The 22,338-nt window shown below is 40.5% G+C and overlaps 2 protein-coding genes across 3 annotated transcripts; one reads left to right on the forward strand and one right to left on the reverse strand.

Moving 5' to 3' along the window:
- Positions 1-14,529: 14,529 nt before the first annotated feature.
- Positions 14,530-15,594, reverse strand: LOC122617404 (probable small nuclear ribonucleoprotein Sm D1). Its single transcript, XM_043793254.1, has 2 exons — positions 15,439-15,594; positions 14,530-14,943 (listed from the first exon to the last, which is right to left on the reverse strand). The coding sequence occupies exons 1-2, from the start codon at positions 15,450-15,452 to the stop codon at positions 14,583-14,585; spliced, it is 375 nt and encodes a 124-aa protein (XP_043649189.1). The 5' UTR covers positions 15,453-15,594; the 3' UTR covers positions 14,530-14,582.
- A 277-nt stretch (positions 15,595-15,871) lies between these two features.
- On the forward strand, positions 15,872-22,196 carry LOC122618657 (tyrosine-protein phosphatase 69D). 2 transcript variants are annotated; one of them, XM_043795241.1, is made up of 12 exons: positions 15,872-16,155; positions 17,018-17,120; positions 17,213-19,056; positions 19,110-19,355; positions 19,417-19,660; positions 19,735-20,626; positions 20,683-20,829; positions 20,885-20,995; positions 21,065-21,244; positions 21,309-21,616; positions 21,679-21,814; positions 21,878-22,196. In XM_043795241.1, exons 1-12 carry the CDS (start codon positions 16,059-16,061, stop codon positions 21,953-21,955), a joined length of 4,386 nt encoding a protein of 1,461 aa, XP_043651176.1. In that variant the 5' UTR covers positions 15,872-16,058; the 3' UTR covers positions 21,956-22,196. The 2 variants fall into 2 exon arrangements, with proteins under 2 accessions (XP_043651176.1, XP_043651175.1); XM_043795240.1 differs by having other exon boundaries at positions 19,732-20,626; positions 21,878-22,195.
- Positions 22,197-22,338: the final 142 nt, after the last annotated feature.

Below are 22,338 nucleotides of genomic sequence, written 5' to 3' on the forward strand. Positions count from 1 at the left end.
TTTGTTTTAGTGACTAAAAGCCTGGTTCATAAATGCCCAAAACAAACATAATGAAATGCTGTTGCCCAGAAGTCGAGGGGGACACGGTGTGGCGTTTTTAATTCATGTTCTTATAAGCCGAGCAGAGGAAAGCAAATACATTTGTCATTTGTCGCCAGGAACTGGCCGTGATGGACCACCCGTGGCCGTGGCCGAGGAGCACACATCCTGTCCTGATTGGCGGCCACCCGGCCACTGGACGGACCAGCACTGTGGTCCAGCACTAAATTCTGGTTTTCCTGTCCAAATCGCCACAATATCCTCTGCGACAATGAGCCGAATGAGCAGAAGGCAGCCAGCAGGATGCCGTGATAGTGTGGTGTCCTTGCAAAATGGATACGGGGACCCACACAATGCCCGGCCCATTTATCACTTTGGCATATTGTCCCACTCTGACTCCGACTCCGGCTTCGAGTCCAAGATTGGCATCGCATTGAACCCATTTCCCGCTTCAGTGCCACATCTTCATTTGGATGGCCTGGCCATCAGTTCAACCTCCTTTCGCACTATCATAATAAATAAATACCATGCCTGGCTGGCAGGCTGCTCGGCTATTCGGCTGCTCAGATTCGATTGAATGGGATGACCTTTTCGCTGTCATTTAATTTCGAGCATTGTCTACTCGCATTTGGGAACGGAAACCCCTAATCTGGCCATGATGTTATTCGAAGTGGTATCATTAGGGCCGTTCGACAGTTCAGTTTACTTCGATTCAAGGGATGAAACTGGAATCGAATGAAGGAGAGTCCAAGTCTGAGTCCGAGTACGTTTGTCTTATTTTGTTTGCTTTTCCCGTTCAGGAAAAACGCATTTGGAGTCAAAATATTTACTGTCAGCATTTTTCTTCTGCCTGCGAAACCTTTGCGTTTCTCGTAAGTAACCCTTGGAGGTGGAACACAGCTTCATTACATTTATATTAACGAATGCCTGGATTCATCATTATTTATGACATGCGTTCCTTAATCCCGAGACTTAATTAATTGTCAAGACGTCGGGTTATAAGTAATGTAATTCCAGGGGTAATACTTCCCACCATATACGTCATTATTGCGCAAAGGAATATTTTGGTGTGCTTATTAGATTCCTTGCTGTTTAATAACACACACTTAAGGATGATTAAGTTGTGGTCCAGCATTTAGTTGTTTTTTTTTGTATTGGCATTACCTTAAAGCTAATGGGAAAACAGGAAAACCAGTCATTTTATAGTCGAGAGGCACTCAAAGTTGGGAGTCGCACATCTTGTCGTTGTGGTTTTACAAAGCCATTGTTCCTGGTGGAGGTGGGAGTTCCTGGAGTTGTCGGGTTAGGAGTGATTATGCCCGGTTGGACAGGGACTTCGTGACCTTTCGCCGCTGCTGGGGATAATCAAAATTATAATTTGATAATTTGACTGATTACCCAAGCATGCCTCTCAATGCACACGCATGAATTGGCAACTCGCATAAGCCGACGTACGAACGGCTTCGTTCTAACACACATTATGTTTACGTGTATGCCCACGAAACCGTGCCAAATGCATAGTTACTCGACTAACTGATACCCTGCAGACTCACTTATTAGTTGGTATCAATCTATATATTTACTGAGCGCTTAACTAATTGTTTGAATACGTTTTTTTTAATTTTTTATTTTTATAAACCTATTTATTATAATAGAACTATAACGATTCTGCGTATTAAATCACTCCTCAACCCTCTACCCTACAACTAAATGACATGACATTTTTGTTTTTTTTTGTGTTCTGCGCATCTGACATTTTAAGGGGTTGATTTCGCTTTTTCCCAATCCATCCATCATCATTCGCTGTTCTTGTTCAAATTTACTTACCATATACGAAATGCGAAAGTAACAACCTCTTTATTTATCGTAAAAAGCTAAGTAATAAGTAGCTGTAAATGAAATTATAAACTATAAGGTTTCAAGATTTTAAATATAGAATTTAATGCAAAAGATGTAAGCTAACTTAGTAATACAACTGTAGGCATGTCAGGACTTCAAAGCCACGATTATATTTAATGGTAACACATAAAGACAAACAAGGCGAAAAACATGATTTGCATTTAGGGCAAATTAGCCCTGTGTTTGGTAATAAAAACAACTAATATCCGTCACAAATATCGGGCCATAGAATTATTCGGGTACTTGCGCCGAAAACGTGTCCAAATTCTGTCGGCACGTGCTATTCGAGCCCAAAATGTGTAGCTTATTATGCAAGCCATGCCCTACAGCCGGTTGCTGTTTTTGCAAATTGTGTGTTTGTGCTGGAAAATACGTTTTCCTAGCTAATTAGTACATTTTGTGCGGTTCGATTAGGCCGTGGTGGACACGTGACGTCAGATAATCCCCTTTTCGCCTGGCCAACTAACTTCTGTAGTTGGCCGGAAGTTGCCATCCAGCGGCATCCACTGGCATCCAGTGGCATCGTGTGGCATCCAGCTGAATCCTCACCAGACGGTAACCAAATTCGGCGCCCTGTGACACATTCACATTCGCAATCTCATTGTTATGGCCGCAGCCCAATGATGTTACATCCTCGGTTGCCGCGGGCCATTCGAAAAAAGCGCTGGGTGTGGGCAACTTTGCGACTGGCGCACAGAGTCGCCGCCCCGGGGATAATACAAAACATGTGTTGACGTTGCCGCAAATACTCCCAGCCCATGGAACCAGGATCCTGCACCACCGACAGGTTTGCACCGAGAAGTGGGTGCGGGGTGGGTGGAGTCTGTGGATGGGATGCACCTCAGTGATGCCAGGGACTCCAAGCCAAAAGCCAGACACAGCACATTAAACTTACAGCTCTATAAGATCTATAAGAACTTTATAAGATCAGCATATATCTGTTTCTTATTTGGTAATTTTTCATTATTTAACTAATGATTTAGGACTTTCCATTACTGGCATGTGTGTGCTTTAGTTATGCATCTACTTGATTACTTTTCAAATTATAAACACCTGCCTTTCTAATCTTTATAAATTTGTTTCTATGAAGAGTCACAGATTTGGCTTAAGCTAGTATAAGAAACATATATAAGTTGGTTATAACTTATGCTAAAGGGACACTCCCTGAGCTGTCTGGAAAAAAGCCAGCTTGGCATCTCTGGATGCACATGCACATGTGGCCGCGGGACATTCGGGTTCATAATACTCACAATTTGGCCGGTCGACAGGCTGAAGGCTCATTAAGGCGATCGGTGGCTGTGGCGGTGGCGAAGGCGGGAACCGCGATTCGGTTGCAATTTCCATATGGAAATTGAATTTCCACCGGCCTTGATGTGGTTAGCCCCAATGATGTGGGGGGGCGTGGCCGGTGGCCGGAGGCGCGCACTTTTACGTGGGCAAACAGAAGCGGCTGAAACGATGTTTTAATGCCCCGCTAGGCACTGTTGACACTTTGCAGGACTCACTGTCCGCTGTCCGCTGGATTAAATGGCAAAGAGAGGAGAGAAGACGGCATAATTTAATTAAAATTGTAAAATATTTGTCGGATTTAGCATAAGCTTGTAAAATCCCATTAATTCACAGAGCAACCCATTGTTGACCGCAACACAATCAAAATATGCAAATTTATCGCATTAACTCGAGAAACTCCAAATGGCCGTCGCCGCCAAATGGGATAGACAGTCGACAGTCGACGGTCGGCGAAGAAATCGCGAAAACCCAGGACTCCATTTAATTGGGAAATGAGCATCCGCCTATATATTTAAATACCTTCCCCTTTCCCAAAGGATCTGGGTTTCGAAGGAAGAGTGCGAATGGCGGTTGGCGGAAGGATAATGGAGATGGGCTCAGTTGGCGGTTCTAAGGTCGCTTGTTTCAGCCGCCATGATTTGCATTTTTAATACCTCCAACCGAGGAGTCGGTGGAAAGGCATTGGACACACCAAGATGAATCCGGGAGTGGCGATTCACTTTATTTATATTATGTAGTACACATTTAGGCGTATCAAATGGCCGGCTTAAACTGTCGAAGGACTCTCCTTTGATTGCCACATTAAAAGCAATGCGGAATTGCGTACATTACATTATCAAACGTATTCTTGTGGTGGCCATAAGAAAGCCAACGGCTCAAGTTCCGGTTATTTATGCTGGCCAATATGTCACTGCAAATCCTCTTTGACCGTCTACACGACATGGCTGGGAAAGGTGTGATTGACCTAATCTTCAGCAAAGCGTAAGGATATCACCACCGTGCACTAATAAGCACATCAAAAATCCGCACACACACGCCCCGAATAAAAAGTCAATCCTGTTTAAAATTTTCCATGCTTCACGGAATTCAATGAGAAGTAAAAAGGAGCATTGTCGTGTAAAATCCCAACAACCACTCAAACCCATTTATATATATACATCAGTTTATGTATATCCTTTTTCAGCAGGACGTGTGTGTAACGCCTCATGTGTGAATCCTTAGCTCTTAAGGCAAACCTACGGCCACAATAAGTGAATGTTCCCATTCTTCGCCGAAGTGTTTTCCTTATTGTTACTTATACGTTGCCATAAAATGGACAATGGTTTTGTACGGCAGCTCGCATTTCATCGATTTATTTAGAGTCCCGAAAACATATTTTTGCTACTTTATGACAGATCCATTTGAAAAACACGTGTGCGCACGCATACATTTGCAATACATGAGGTGTGTAATACCTTCCATAAACTAAGCTCTTACATTTCCTTTCTTTAAAGTAATAAAGTTGCGTACTATAATATCTTGGATAAATATTTTAGATACCAATTTATGGTATAGTATATAGACCTTCATCTAGAGCCATTCTTCTGCGTAACGTAAGAGTTACATTTTACTTTGAAGATCATATTGCAGCCCTACGATTTATGGCAGCTGCAGAAGTTGTAGAAGTTGTTCTGAATCAGATTTCTGAATTGCCCACTTATGAGTGACAAACCTTTGTTAGCAATTAACATTTGACGGACATGTTAGCATGGGGATAGTAATTCCTGATTCCTGATTCCGCAGGTGACACGCGTCACTCCCAAGTCCCCAAGGTCTATCCAAACTTCCCGACTACGAGTACATATCCCTTCGGTTCTTCATAGTTAGGGAGAGTGCCAAGTATGGCATAAAGTAGAAACACTTGTAAACTAAGCCCTCTGTCTGAGTGAGGAGAGACGTGTATTTGTCAGAACCACATGTTCGCATTTTCAATGGCACATTTCTGTATATTCAGAGTGCTATAGCTGTAGCTGTAGCTGAAGTTGAAGCTGTTGGTATGGGGCTTACAGAATGCGTGATATAATGTAAATGTAATGAGAAAGCATCATCAATTTCGAGCGAAAAGAAAATCCCCTTTAAAGCACACGACGACAAATGAAATTGTCTAGTTGGCCCTTCCGAAGCTCTACTTCCATCGCCTAGACTAATCCTTCAGTACATATAAATGAAATCAAATCCGAAAATTGGATTGCAAGGCAACGCCCACACATCCGCCGTTTTCACATTTCCATTTCCACATCTACAGCCCGAGTTTTTCCAACCCCCGGAAAACTGTGCGGACACTTAATGTGGCAGCCAAATGTTCAATTGCGGTGTCGCAGGACATGCCGAAGTGAGCGGAGTGCGGGATTTCGATCCTCCGCCTCCATCTCCTCCTTCTCCTCCTCCACGACTCCTTTGTGTTGCCGGCAAAGTGGCGATGCTGCTGGTGCCGAAAGTGTAAACAGAGCCAAATGGAGATCCAATTACTTAAACGGTTAGTCCATTGTGGAATACTCGTACACCAGCATTTGCATATTTCTTATTTGTTTGTTGGTTTAGGCGCTTCCCTGAAGGCCGCCAAGAAGTGCCAGCACCTTCTGCTGCTTCAAATGCTGAGATTTATCGACGCGTACTCGCCTTAAATTATTGGACAATAAATGTGGTTTAAAAATACTTGAGAAATATTCACTATCTCACAGGCTTATCGCAAAGACCTATCTGAAGTATATAGTATCATATTCGCACGCTCAGCCAGAATTTCTTCCATATAAAGTGAGGAAAGTTATTGTTGCGTTAAGGATTTTTAGATTGCCAAGTCCACCAAACAATTGACATTCTACGAGCTCTAAAAAGAGAGCATTCCGGACTACCTACTTACAAGCAAACGTGACACTTGAAGTGATTTCACCCGGACACCCAGAGAAAGTCAAATGGGGACACAAGTATTTGTTACATCTTTCACATTATTCCAGAAAGGCTGTTTGTTTGCCACAAACAGTAATGATAAAAAAAAAAGAAAAAAGAAAACGAGCTGTCGAAAATGAGTTGGCAATAATTCTTCGGGTCATTCAGGAAACATGTGTGGCAGTTGTCCCCGAAGGATCTACATCCATCCTGGTGGTCGTGCACCCAAAATATTGACTCTTACAAGCGTTATTACATTTCATGCCATTCACAATACTCCATACGCTGTAGACCATAAGTGGTCTTTAGAAATCACTTTCCATTCAGATCACTCCGAGTGTAAACTGTCACGCGGAGAATGGAGTTCGCACCGATTCTCAATTCTCAATTCCCGATTGTTGATTGCTGATTGCTGATCCCCCATATTGCAATTTATTTATTTATTCCACAGTCGCTTTTCACTCGTGCGAGCAGAAAAGGAAGTATTTCGCACTTTGTAAACGAGTGCGTGAATGCGTTGCTCATCGGAATCAGCAGGCAGTGTGCACTGGAAGAAAAGCCAGGTACCTAATGTAATTATAAGATAAATAGGAAGGAAACTGTAATACATAACCATCTACTTTAATATTATACTTTGCTCAAAATGAAGTTACATTTCGACCAGTGTATGTACGAAGTAAGTCGCTACAACTTAGTACTTCGTCAAAAGGAACGCTCGAACGTATCTGTAGGAAGCATGTATCTGAGCTGAGCAAGTCCAGTTCGGAGGAGGATGCGCCTCCGAGGCTCCACTGCCCAGGGGGTCCGCGTCCGCTGGTCGAGGATGCGAACTAATGCCCCTGGCGAGAAGCCAAAAGCGCGATGCAACCCTCTTGTCAAGACCATTGTTTGGATGTTTGGATGTTTGGCTGTTTTGATGTTCGGATGTTTGGCTGTTCGGATGTTTGGACTTGCTCTGGCGAAACAATCCCGAGCCACAGCAAAGCAAACTAAAACTAAAACCAAAACCAAACCAAACCAAACCGAGCCGATGGCCGCAATGGAACAAGAAATGAGACAACGACAAACTGGCAGCATTCGCTGTAGATTAGCCCGCCTGATCGCCGCAAATAAACAAGTTCACAAATAAGCAAGTCGAGAGCAAAGAGCATTGTGTTATGTCCGCGGACCAGATCTCTGCTGATTCCGAGGATGAGGATGAGTATGAGGATGCGCCGGGTTGGGAACTCAGCACTCAGAACGCGAACCCATAATCCGCAATCCGCAATCCACAATCCGCGAACCAAAAGTCAACTAGCGCCCGCTGTGCCATCGGAACTTCGACTTCGACTTCGGTTTTCCTGCTCTGCACGATACTGGATCAGAATCGGTCCCAGCTCAGCCTATTACAATTGCAGAAACAATAAATAATTATTATGTTTATGCCGCGGCCTTTTGTTTGCCTTATTAAAACATTTTTCACGCAGCGCCCAAATCTCCCAGGGAACTGAGGAGTTGGGGGGCTCAGGCACATCACAGTCATTCGATTCTTTATCTCACTAAATATATTGTTTGGTAAAATAATACAAAACTACACACATTTTTAAACATTTTATATTAAGCTAATGAAGAATGCACACGTGATTACTCTATCATAATAATTAAATAAGTTAAAACTCAATCCGTGCAAATTAAAGTACATTTGCATTAGGGGGTGAATATAATCCTAAAGGTGCCATATTTTATTGCATACCTTGGGGGATTATCGAGGATTTTGATTAGGAACACCCCTTATTTTATAGCAGTATTATTCCTTGAGCACTTAAAACTCTGTTTATTATTTATTATTATATATAGCACGATATGAGTAAGGTTTCACTACTTAATATGCTGCCCGACTGTTTTGAAAGATATGCGAACATAAAATCAAATATTATTGTGCCCATGCCCCAGAGTTCGCCACTCGGATGCGTTGAAAGGGTTCGAGGTGCCAGTTTCAACTCGGGGAAGTTATGAATAGCCCTGCTGGAGAGCCCTGAAACACGTGCCGCTTGCCATATTGTTACCGTTGCAGCCCAAGGCAACTGGCCGAGGTTGAGGAGGTGGACAGGATACCCATCCACCCATCCACCCATTGGGGTGTTAACACAATCATCGTCTGTCTGGTGGCCACCACCCCCGAAAGGAAGCGTTCGATGCTGCAGTGCTGCAAATGATGAGTTGTGCCTAATTCATAACCACATCGAACGAATTAACTCGCAGCATGGAACCGCCCGAAAGATTTCGAAGGGATGTGCGGATGCCTGTGGGACACAACCATATACGAGTATACGAATATACATTCATCTATAGGATGTGGGATCGGATCGGTGCGTGTTTATAGTGAATCCGGCTTCTGCTGATACACGTGTCGCAATTCGTCTGGGCGAGATATTTACAAGCGAACCGGGGGCTTGAAAGTGAAATTAATTACGGTAACGAAGGGTAAGTGTCACCAACCGGATGCGTACCAAATGGATGGCAGAAGGACGAGCTCCGTCTTAGTATATTTCGCCTTTTGCCTTTCGCCAGATAAGTATCTCTGCCCAATGGCTGTTCCACACAATAGAGGCCAGCCTTTTGTAAACACCCATTAAACATCGTCGCTCTGTTCGTGTCGTTAAAAAAAGAAGATACTTTTGCATCTGAAGGTTGCACAATCAGAGGTTGAATTTAATTTATTGTGGGAGCTAAACTCATTTGGGATGAGCTTCAATCTTCAATCTTGCTATCTTAACTTTTCAGCGGGCTATTATCAACACAACTTCTTGAAACAATTATGATAATAATTAAATTATAATTTAATCATATTCAAATCTCTCTGTGTTGTTTAAATCTGAAGGAGATGTGTCTTTTAAGGTAAGCCTTCAATTGGCTTACCCTAACCTTTCAATATTTAACTTTGTAGTAAAATATAACACAAAAATGTTTAATATTTAAAAACCTTTTCTGCATTATTTGCTGCACTATTGTATCATTACTTTGGGGTCAGCTTCATGCTGCAATTATGATGTATTAACAAATAGTGCGTATTTTTGCATATCCCTACACATTTGTAGGATCAAAGGCATCAAATGCGAGCAGTGGATGTTTATTTGCCAGCAGTCGAGGGCACGAATATTCATTAAGTTTAAATGGCGGACAACCCGAGCCGGAACGAGTGTTTACATAAGTCTTGAGTTTTAACTGAAAACATCATTTTCCGTCTGAGGGCGCCGTGAAATCAAGTGGCTCCCGTGTCGCCGTGCTCCGCATTCAAAACTCGGATTGCTGGACGTGGATGCCCGGATGGCTGGCCGTGAGTGAGTTTCCGTGCAGCTGGCAGCTGGTAGTATTTGCGAACGAAACGCTAATTAATTTAATGAAACCTGTCTGTTGCCACAAGCTCAAAAGAGTCCTTCGCAGCCCTGTATTTGCCCTCGTATTTACATGTGCACATCGTGCTTGTTCACTCGATGTGTAAAATATATAGGAGCACTTGTGAAAAAGCTAAAAATGAGGATGCATATAATAAGCTGAAATTAATTAGCTGCTTTTTAGTGATGTTTGCTGTTGAACGTAAAAGGTTTTTATTTTGAACTGTGCAAAAGTGTTGACAGTAGTTTCTAAAAAACCAGTGTCTGAATTGTGGATAAAAATATACATTATATATTATATAGAAGGAATAACCTGCATTTGTGTGGACTTTTTAAATGTTCAAATTTCTATAAAAAGTATATACGAACATAATTTAATTAAAGCCCTCAATTGAGCCATCGGCAGCACGAAGGGTTGGCCAAACATCAAGGCTACGAGTTGCTGAAGCTATCAAAATAGTATCGCTTTTATTTGAATTGCACCTTATCGCAATGTTAAAACGCGCCACGTGCGCCGCTGAAATGTCTCTGTTCGAGTTAAAAACAAATCCATGAATATATTACAGAAATAATTAACATTATCGCCAGTGAGAACGGGCAATAGTCGAACGCGTGCGCAAACTGCGCTATAATCATCGTTATCTAATAAGGGCACCACGAACCGTGGCTCCAGTTCAAATATTTGCCTACTTCAATCCGTCATTTGGAAGTCACATGCGTGAGAATGGTAAACAGAGCGCTGAGGGAGGAGTTGGCACCCAACACCCTAACCCTCTAGAGGAACACCACCACCCTTAGTGGAAGAACGAACATCGAAATCGATGCACGGAGGCTGACTCAATTTTACGTTCAAAGATCTGGGCCGAATCCATTGGCCACCCGGAAAAGTCAACCGAGAAGGACAAAAAGTTACACAGCATTTTGGGCGATTCGGCTGTGTGGCTGTGCATTTGGACGGACGGTCCTCATCCGCAGCACGTGTCCTTCCAGATACGCAGTGTACACAGAGTGAGTCCCACAAGGCTCACATGGAAAGCAATAAACTAAAATTAAGTCGGAAAACGTGTCAAAGTCAGTGCCCACTGCACTCACTGTACTGACAGTGATGCAAAGACAAACATAAACAGCGAGCGTTGGTCCTTGTTTACCTTAATAAAGCCGGTTTCGATTCTAGTCAGTTCAGTTCGGCTGGGTTGGCAGTACACTGCTAAGTACGGTTTGTCCGGGAACCGACTTATATCGCAACGGTGGGTGCGCTGCGATTCTTTGCTCTATGGATATGCCCTGCTGCGAATTATCCTGCGATTGAGTTATGACACCAACTTAAAATAACACCGTCAGCACAGGGAAACATTTTTCAAACGGGGGAGCTTCCAGGGTACAGTGGGATTTATTTGCCTGATATGTTGTGAATTTATTGTAATCCTAATATTGTAATATATAAATATTAATTATGATCCATACATATAATATTTATGATAGATTATTTTATATACCTATTATATGCGAAAGGGAGGACTTTTTTTATGCATTTTAGGGAAGGATATCCAGGATAAGGTTCCTTCCACAATATATTTTTTTTATTAATTCCATGGCAAGGTGCTTACCACCGAATTAGTATGATTTTAGAAAGACAAGCGATTTTTCCCAGTGTGAGCTGTTAACAAAAAAGTGCCCATAAATGCGGTGGCCTGACATTTTGGAATTAGAGATCGAATAAAAAGTTAGACATAGTTTAATTAAGTTGTAAAGAAATGATGAAATAATATAAGATATCTCAACTGAAGATATCTGGTTATCTGCAGTGCGAGATCAAAGAGAGAGAGGGGGGCAAATATCATTAAAAGATAATAAGTATGGCCGAAAGGACATACTACAATCATTTATTATTCCAAGTAAACAAAGATTTATATCGCAGATCGAGCATTGAAACTCAGTGTTTGTATCCAGGTCTAGACAAACACTGTAGCGCATTCCACTTCAGTTTCAGTCGACTGCAGGAGGTGGATACTTGACAAAGGCACTGTGTGGCTTAAGTGCAAACATTTGTTTGTCTGACATTATGTCAAAATTAATTTGGTTGTACCCAGTGGATTTTATTTTCTCCTATCTTAAGCAGATGCTTATCTTGTTAATTTTGCGATTCATTTTATGGCAAAAGTTGCTGTCCAATGCGGAGCGCGGCCCTTTTTGTTTTATAATTTATTTTGATCAAGCCGCGGCATGCATTTTCGATTGATATTGATGGTTCCTTCTGCAGGAACATGTTTTGCTCATCAATGAATTGGCTCTGAACCTGTTTTGCCCTGCCTCATTTAGTCTAAGGACCTTAAGCAAAGACAAGGAGGCGATACAAACTTTCACATGCGTATAATACAGGCACTAAATTACGAATCGGCTTTGTTTCATGCCGAAGCATCATTATTTAACTGCATAGTTAAATGAAAGTCTTTTGGAATGTCCATTACCTTTTTCGATAAAATGTACATCGCACTAATTTGATGTTGTGATTTATATTCTTACACAGTATGTCACTTCAGCGAATGATTCTTAAGTTTTGGGTCACAAAAGAGAACTCCATGTTTTTAGTGATTTAAATAAAAGTCTAAAATACACAGTTCCTGCCTATATTTTTCTATTATTTGAATGTAAAATAACATATCGCCTTGCAGCTCTATCTGAAAAGTATTCCATTTATACAACTATGCAATTTTCAACACTCAATTCACTTACAGTGGGTAAACATTTCGAAATGTAGTGAGTGAAAATCGACTAATAATATTTACTATAGTATGATTGCTGATCTGCGATCGCCTGCGTATATAAAAGATAATATTTATTACAATTTATAATCCAAAAATGTGTTTACCGCAGCTCACGAGCCATTGAATGAGTTCTAGCCTCAACCATTAAAATCAGCCAATCGATTGCATTGGACTTGGAAATCTTCAATGTTGTTTGAGGATAATAAAATCGAAAGGCCGCATTCATCGACGGTCTTTAAAACATACAGAACACCGGATCGATGGGCTTTTTCAATTCAAAAGAAGTCATATGTTCTAAGAATAGTTGGTTATTTAGCGAATTAAAAAATATTAGAGCCCAAGTACCTCCGCTTTTTTTTACAAGGAAATTCTTTTTCAAAGAGCATAAGCAATATGAATTGAGTATTGCTAAAAGCAAAAGTATGAACAAATATATTATTGGCCGGATGTTAAGATGTTAAGAAATGTATTTAAATATAATTTAAATGTATTTGAGCGCCGGTAACAAGATGCTTCCAAATAATTTCCCATTATTTTAGTAACCCTTATTTCCGCAGGGTGTAAATTTACAGCCAAGTACTTTCAACCCTTTTTTTGGGGTGACTGAATTTTCGCTAATGGATTTAATTAGATTATCGTGATTTCATGACTTACTACATCCATCATATAAACTCGATGTTCCTTCGGCACAAACTTTTTCCTTATCTGCCTGAATGCAAATCGAATGTAGCAGTGGCATCGCTAGATAAATGGGTACTGAGTAGAGTAATCCGAATGGAATATACGAATATATAATTCAAAAGAAATGGATAAAGTAATCGAAAATATAATAAAATAATAGAATAATATTTAGATGTAATGCATATTTATCTTAAGAGATTAGGAGAACTTGATTTTTGCTTAAGTCATCTTGAGATATTTCATCGGCGGAACATCCTGCAATTTTATTTCTTAGTATCGGCACTAATGGATGCTGATTGATTTCATTTTGCACAAATGCAAAGCTTCATTTGTAATACAAATTTTGTATCCATATGAATCTAAATCCAGTTTACGAGCGTTCTGAGATGAAATATGTTTGCTGCCTCTATAATAATATTTTGACACTTTAGATAAATTGAAAAACAATGAAAGTAATGCACTCAAAAACAAAAGCAAGGGAAGTACAAATAGCAATAAAGCGTCGTGTTTGATGTGATAGTACTTTTTCAAGTCATCGCCTTCCATTGATTACAGCGCAGTTTTCTTCATTTTAATAGACATTCATCAAGTTCTGCTAAACTGCAAAAATTACTGTTATATATTTCTTTACCAATTGATAACCAGAACCATAGGAGGTCTTCACGAGCACTGAGGTTTTATTAGTTTTTCATTGCATAAAATAGCAACTCGATCCGGCAGAGCATCGGCTTCCTCGATTTGATAGGTTCTTAGTATCACAGTACGACACTGTTTTTAGGATTCCGTCCAAAACATTCCTCTTTGATTTTCAAGATTTAAAATTGATAAATAAATGGCGCCAAACTCTTAGCGAGCATCCGAACCCGAGCACCGATAACTGATCGGAACCAGTTCCACAAGCTTTCATTTCAATCTATTATCGGAACCGGTTCAACCCGCCTTTGCACATTTTATTTAATTTACTTTCATTAACTTTAAAATGTTTAATTTTAAGCTGCACTTACCTTTAATATAAATATGGTTGAAATATTATTCAATATCAGAATCAAGAAAGTTGATATAAACCATAAGAGGTAGCGAAAGAGTCTGCAACATTCATTAAATCCACTTGTTTTTTGCTCTTTTCCCTTTTCATGTGCTGTAATTACCAAATAAATGTACAAAAGATCAAAAAATACATGTTTAAATGGTATGTTTGAACAATTTGAATATTTTTGAGTTTGGCTGCCACAGATTGGTCGTTTGTGTGCAATGGAAGTACTTTTGGAGGAGTTTCTTTGGCTATGGCTTCCAATAAGTCACTAAAAGTAGAAAGACATAAAACAATATAGATGTATAAATCCGTTTTTACAAACTTTCAATCATCTTTAATTATAATTTAAAGGCGGGAATCTTCATTAAAATTGTTGCCAAGTAAACACATTTCTCCTGAGCTACCACACAAAGTGATTTTTAACAATATATGTACATATTCAGTTGGAGTTCCTTAACAAACTGAAGACATTTGTCAGTTGTTCGAACATAAATGCATATATTATGGAATTATCCAAAGAATATTTGTATTCTATATTTATCGAATATTGTTTATTAGATGTAGCTGTTACAAAAATTAACGTCGGCCTGTAGCTCGGCCCCTTCCGCGACCCCTTGGGCCACCTCGTCCGCGGGCGCCTCTGCCCCTGCCGCGATTTCCCACGCGGCCGCTGTCCTTCTTTTTTGTCTTCGACTTCGGGGTGTCGTCGATGAGAAGCGTCTCCAGCGGCAGGCTGTCCGGCAGTATGAAGTATCTGATGTTGTTGCCGCGAATGCTCAGCGTCTCCAGGTGGACGGGATCCCGGTTCTTGATCGTCATCCGAACGCTCTTCAGGTGAGTGTTCATGGCCACATCCACGCCGGTGATGGTGCCGTGGATCTGGGTGCCGTTCTTCAGTTCGATGGTCACAGTCTCGTGACTTAGCTTCATAAGGAATCTGCAATGTATAAACGGGGAGATATTAAAGTATATATCGTTACTATGTCTTAAAGAAGCTCCCTGTTGCATACACTTTTTCAGATTATGGGACAAATTAAACATCTTATTGGGCGATTGGAAAACGGGATATGAGGACGCGTAAGGAATCTTCTTCTGTAAAGCTATAGTTACACTTGGTATAATGCCTTTACTTCTAACAGATGAGGAGATCCTTAATGAAATGGTGGCCGTAGATTATAATATTTATTCGAAATGCTACTTGAAGTGTATGCATTGAAGCCAGATACATGCATACAATGGTAGACCAGTATAATAACAAATTAATACAACAATCTTATTGAATTAAATATTGTGTGCAAATACAACAAATGGGAGCATCGCTTTTGCATGCATACATGTGTACACTTGCACGACTCTAAAACTGAATGAAACTATGAAGCACACGATTGCTAACAGGTTCGGCGATGCAATAAGTAAATGAAACATAGCATACCTCACTAATTTCATGTTTTTATGTGTTTTTTGGTAATTTTCTGCAAAAAAACGCGCACAAACAATGCCGGCTAGTTTACTTGGGATTTGGTGGTTGCGGTGAAATGTTGTATCGTGTGCTAAGATAGCAGCGCTCAATGAAACAGAAAAATATATCGGCTACCAAACGGAATTGAAACACTAGTGAAAATAATATAATAAATTAATTAAAGCATTCAATAAATATATAATATAAATTTGCAGCCACTTACTTTATTGTGCTCTTCGTGCTACCCCATAATTATATACTTTTTATTCCTCAGAAAAAGAGTCTAAGTTCATATTTCAATTCTGTTGTTCCAAATCGCTTGGTTACCAGAGCCAAGGGTACATATTCGACTGACTTATCGATATCGCCGCATATCGCGAAAAAAAAACAATCCAGTGTTAAGAAAATAACGATTAACTCTTCTTCGCGGTCGCCGTCTATTAACTGGTTTTTTTTATAAAACACATTTTTCGGTGTTTTGTAGTTGCCGCGACATTAGCTTAACGCAGAAGACCTTTTTTACTCAACGCAGACATCGAATATAATTTTTGACATATGTATTTATCCGGCTCGGAGTGAGAAATTAGCAAGCCATGGCGTTACTCTACCGACGCATGTCGATGCTTTTAAATATAATCCTTGCATATATTTTCCTTTGTGCGATATGTGTGCAAGGAACTGTGAAACAAGGTAATGTTTCAATAGGAGTTTCTTGCATTTTAAGGCTGAAACCCAGACGAACAGCATAAGTGGTACATGCATACGTACATCGATGACCGTTTTGTGGGTGTCAACAAATTGCAATGTCTCATTTTTGTTGTGTTGTTTTTGCAAATGTGAATGAAGTGTTGTACATTAAGTTTGGAACTAGAATTATCAATTGAAATGTTGTAAAACCAGGCGATTGCATAGTTTTCAGATACAGTAGCACTCGAACTATGTCGGTAACGCCCAAAGATTACGCCGATGGGGTGAGATTTCAATTGGGGCTAAACAAAAGTAGTCGCGCATACATATGTACACACTTCCCGGCACATACATACGTATCGTGTCTCTGCGTACATACTTATATACGTATGTGCATCACTCCGATTTATCTGAAATATATACACGTATATCTATTTGTAATATTTGTGCAGCTAAATACGTGTTGATTCCGAAATTACCGCGGATTACTAATGCGAATGTTATGGCCCATATTGTGGGTGGAGTTTTAAATTTATGTCTGGCTTTGCCGCCCACCAAATCCCCAAAAAATACCCTCTTTCCATTATAAATTCTTTAATTGACCAGGAAGCAGTGAGGTAATACGAATTTTCTTTCAATTTAGTTCAAATTTAAATGTACTATTTGCTCTCTACTAAGAACTTATAAAACCCGGAAGCTATAATCAGATTTATATGCAAAAGCATTAATGAAACATAGGAAAATATACTATAAATCTAACATATTTTTAGGCTGAGACATACATATCGCTACTGGATCAGTGCAATTTCTATAATTATGTCTATATACAAAACTGAATTACAATAAATCTGAAATTTATTTACAGAGTGGGCAGAAATAGGTAAAAACGTATCTTTAGAGTGCACATCTGAAAACGAGCCAGTAGCATGGAAACTGGGAAACCAAACTATTGATAAGAATCATACAAGGTAAGCAACTCATTCCACAAATATCTAAAAACATTTTTACCCCAATCATGATTGAATAATTAAATAATCTAATCAATTTTCGACATTTTCAGATATAAAATTAGAACTGAACCATTGAATTCCAACGACGATGGCAGTGGAAACAACGAAAATCAAGATTTCGTCAAGTACAAGAATGTCCTCACGCTTCTCGATGTCAATATAAAGGACTCGGGGAACTACACCTGCACCACCCAAACGGGGCAAAACCATTCGACTGAGTTCCAAGTTAAGCCATACCTTCCATCCAAAGTCCTGCAAAGTACCCCCGCCAAGATCAAGAGAAAAATCAAGCAGGATGTCGTGCTGTATTGCTTGATTGAGATGTACCCGCAAAATGAGACGACGAATAGAAACCTCAAGTGGCTGAAGGACGGCAGCCAGTTTGAGTTCCTGGACACCTTCTCGTCCATTTCGAAGCTGAACGATACACACTTGAACTTCACCTTGGAATTCACAGAGGTATACAAGAAAGAGAATGGAACCTACAAGTGCACCGTCTTCGATGACACCGGAGTTGAGATTACCTCCAAAGAGGTGACTCTCTTCGTAATGGAAGTGCCACAAGTTAGCATTGATTTCGCCAAGGCAGTCGGTGCTAATAAAATATACCTAAACTGGACCGTGAACGACGGCAACGATCCAATTCAGAAATTCTTCATCACTCTGCAGGAGGCTGGAACGCCGACTTTTACTTACCATAAGGACTTTATCAACGGCAGCCATACATCGTCTATTTTGGACCATTTTAAACCGAACACAACCTATTTTTTAAGAATCGTCGGAAAAAACTCGATTGGCAATGGCCAGCCCACCCAGTATCAACATGGAATCACCACGCTTAGTTATGATCCCATTTTTATACCGAAAGTCGAGACCACCGGCAGCACTGCGTCCACGATAACGATTGGCTGGAATCCCCCGCCGCCGGATCTCATTGATTATATTCAATACTACGAACTGATTGTCTCCGAATCGGGCGACGTGCCCAAAGTGATCGAAGAAGCCATTTACCAACAGAATTCCCGAAACTTGCCATACATGTTTGATAAGCTTAAGACCGCCACAGACTACGAATTTAGGGTAAGGGCATGCAGTGATCTAACCAAGACTTGCGGACCATGGTCCGAGAACGTGAACGGCACCACAATGGACGGCGTGGCGACAAAACCCACCAACTTGAGCATACAATGTCATCATGACAACGTCACAAGAGGCAACTCCATCTCCATTAACTGGGACGTTCCCAAGACGCCAAACGGCAAGGTTATGTCATACTTAATTCACTTGCTGGGCAACCCCATGAGCACAGTGGAAAGGGAGATGTGGGGACCGAAGATTCGAAGGATCGATGAGCCCCATCACAAGACCCTTTACGAAAGTGTTAGCCCAAACACAAACTACACAGTGACGGTGTCCGCCATAACGCGGCACAAGAAGAACGGCGAACCGGCCACCGGAAGTTGTCTAATGCCCGTCTCTACGCCGGATACCATTGGCCGGACCATGTGGTCGAAGGTGAACCTGGACTCCAAGTACGTTCTCAAGTTGTATCTACCCAAGATCAGCGAACGAAATGGGCCCATATGCTGCTATAGATTATATCTAGTTAGAATTAACAACGACAACAAGGAATTGCCGGATCCAGAGAAGTTAAACATCGCCACATATCAGGAAGTTCACAGCGATAATGTCACTAGAAGTAGTGCATACATAGCGGAGATGATCAGTAGCAAGTACTTTAGGCCGGAAATATTTTTGGGCGATGCGAAGAGATTCAGTGAAAACAACGATATAATCCGCGACAATGACGAAATTTGCCGCAAATGCTTGGAGGGTACTCCATTTTTGAGGAAACCCGAGCTCACCCACATACCCCCACTAGTTTCACTCTCAAGTAATGTATATCAACTTTAGTTGTATATATTAAACTAATGTACTTTTCTGTAGATTCCGATTCTGAACTGCCCATTTTGGCTGAAAAGGACAACTTGATCAAAGGAGCAAACTTAACAGAGCATGCTCTTAAAATCTTAGAAAGTAAGTTACGAGATAAAAGAAACGCGGTGACCAGCGATGAGAATCCAATTCTAAGCGCCGTCAACCCAAATGTGCCACTCCACGATTCTAGTCGAGATGTTTTCGATGGTGAGATAGATATTAACTCCAATTACACCGGATTCCTAGAGATTATAGGTAAGTAATGCATAATCTTTAATTGCAAAGCAAATGTTAAAATCATTTTACAAATCTTCAGTTCGTGATCGAAACAATGCCCTGATGGCATATAGCAAATACTTTGATATAATTACTCCGGCGACAGAAGCTGAACCTATCCAATCCTTGAATAATATGGACTACTACCTAAGTATTGGGGTCAAGGCTGGAGCCGTACTACTTGGTGTCCTACTTGTTTTTATTGTGCTGTGGGTTTTCCATCACAAGAAAACCAAAAACGAATTGCAGGGCGAAGACACTTTAACACTGAGAGATTCCCTGAGGTAACTAGTAATTGTTAAATCCTTTTTATGAGTTTTAAATTAATATTCAACTGTTTCTTACTTTCATCAAGCAGGGCTTTGTTCGGTCGCCGAAATCACAACCATAGTCATTTTATTACGTCCGGGAACCACAAAGGATTCGACGCTGGCCCCATTCACAGATTAGATTTAGAAAACGCCTATAAGAACCGCCATAAGGACACCGATTACGGATTTCTTCGGGAATACGAGATGCTGCCAAATCGCTTTAGCGATCGGACAACCAAGAATAGTGATTTAAAGGAGAACGCCTGCAAGAACAGGTATCCTGATATTAAGGCATACGATCAAACGCGCGTGAAGTTGGCGGTCATAAATGGCCTACAAACTGCGGATTACATTAATGCAAACTTTGTAATTGGATACAAGGAGAGAAAGAAGTTTATCTGTGCACAGGGTCCAATGGAGAGTACCATCGACGATTTTTGGCGAATGATTTGGGAACAACATCTAGAAATAATTGTGATGCTTACAAATTTGGAGGAATATAACAAGGCCAAGTGTGCGAAGTATTGGCCAGAAAAAGTATTTGATACAAAACAGTTCGGAGATATTTTAGTGAAATTTGCACAAGAACGTAAGACTGGTGATTATATTGAACGAACCCTGAACGTTTCCAAGAACAAAGCCAATGTCGGCGAGGAGGAGGACCGCAGGCAAATCACCCAATACCACTACTTAACGTGGAAGGACTTTATGGCACCAGAGCATCCACATGGCATCATCAAATTCATACGTCAAATCAATTCCGTCTACTCCCTGCAAAGGGGTCCAATTTTAGTGCATTGCAGTGCTGGCGTGGGTAGAACCGGAACTCTGGTGGCTTTAGATTCCCTAATCCAACAACTGGAGGAAGAAGACTCGGTGTCCATTTACAACACAGTGTGTGATTTACGACACCAACGAAATTTTTTAGTCCAATCTCTGGTGGGTAGATATGGAAAAGCAACTTGTAGCTGTAATAACCTTCCTTTTTCTTGCAGAAACAATACATCTTTCTTTATCGGGCTTTATTAGATACCGGAACTTTTGGAAATACGGATATTTGCATTGATACAATGACCTCTGCAATTGAATCTCTCAAGCGCAAACCCAATGAGGGTAAATGCAAATTGGAAATGGAATTCGAGGTACATATAGTGTGATATCTACTTGCCGACGGTTTACTCATTATGTTTATTTCAGAAACTACTGGTCACAGCGGATGAGATAAGTAAATCATGTAGTGTGGGCGAAAACGAGGAAAATAACATGAAGAACAGAAGTCAAGAGATTATACCCTACGATCGTAACAGAGTAAGTAATAGGGGCCAAATTTTATACAAACTGTGATTAATGCTCGTGAATATTTGAATGCTTTTAAAGGTAATACTGACTCCACTTCCAATGCGGGAAAACTCAACCTATATTAACGCATCATTCATAGAGGGCTATGATAATAGCGAAACCTTTATTATTGCCCAGGATCCACTTGAGAACACTATAGGAGACTTCTGGAGAATGATCTCGGAACAGAGTGTTACCACCCTCGTCATGATATCCGAAGTGAGTATTGTCTTTAATCCTTAACCTGTTTCCCATTTAACTGAGTGCTTCAATTGACTTACAGATCGGAGATGGTCCCAGAAAATGCCCGCGATACTGGGCGGATGATGAGGTTCAATATGACCACATACTCGTGAAATACGTGCACAGCGAAAGTTGTCCATACTATACTCGCCGCGAATTTTACGTTACGAATTGCAAAATAGATGATACGCTGAAAGTCACACAGTTTCAATACAATGGTTGGCCAACCGTGGACGGAGAAGTTCCTGAAGTCTGCCGTGGGATTATCGAACTTGTAGATCAAGCGTACAACCATTATAAGAACAACAAAAATTCTGGTTGTCGATCTCCACTCACAGTTCATTGCAGGTATGTAGCGATGTTGTGATTCATTTGACGGCTCAATCAATCAATCAATTAAACCCTTGCAGCATGGGAACCGATCGAAGTTCTATTTTCGTCGCAATGTGCATTTTAGTCCAGCATCTCAGGCTGGAGAAGTGTGTCGACATCTGTGCCACAACAAGGAAATTACGATCTCAGCGAACGGGACTTATCAACTCATACGTGAGTACATATTGGTATATCTCATTTTCAAAGTATTAATTGAACGTAAAATAATCTTTTTAGGCACAATACGAGTTCCTACATCGCGCAATAATTAATTATTCAGACTTACATCACATAGCCGAGTCAACATTGGATTAAGTTAGATATGTATATACTTATACGAGTACATAATGCATGTGTTGAAACATCAATGCATCAAATGTGCTATGATAAATTATTTGTATATTTAAAAAATCTTTTAATAAAGTATTTACAAGGGCAAGCGTAATTTTTTTAACGAATTATGTTTGCCCGAAACATAATATACATACAAATATAAATGTAGTGTATACGTATCGTATTGATAAAACTACCAAAGGAAAATAAGTAACATATTTTATAAGATACAATGTAATAAAAACTGAGAATAAGAATTGTACTTTTTATGAGCCTGAGTGTGGCTGCCATTCTATTTGGTTGTGTGGATAAATGGGTTTTGTATTTTCGAGAGGTGTGGTTGAAAACGCCGTATAGTAATAATA

Source organism: Drosophila teissieri, chromosome 3L (genome assembly GCF_016746235.2).
Source record: "Drosophila teissieri strain GT53w chromosome 3L, Prin_Dtei_1.1, whole genome shotgun sequence".
In the NCBI taxonomy this organism is placed as follows: Eukaryota; Metazoa; Arthropoda; class Insecta; order Diptera; family Drosophilidae; genus Drosophila; species Drosophila teissieri.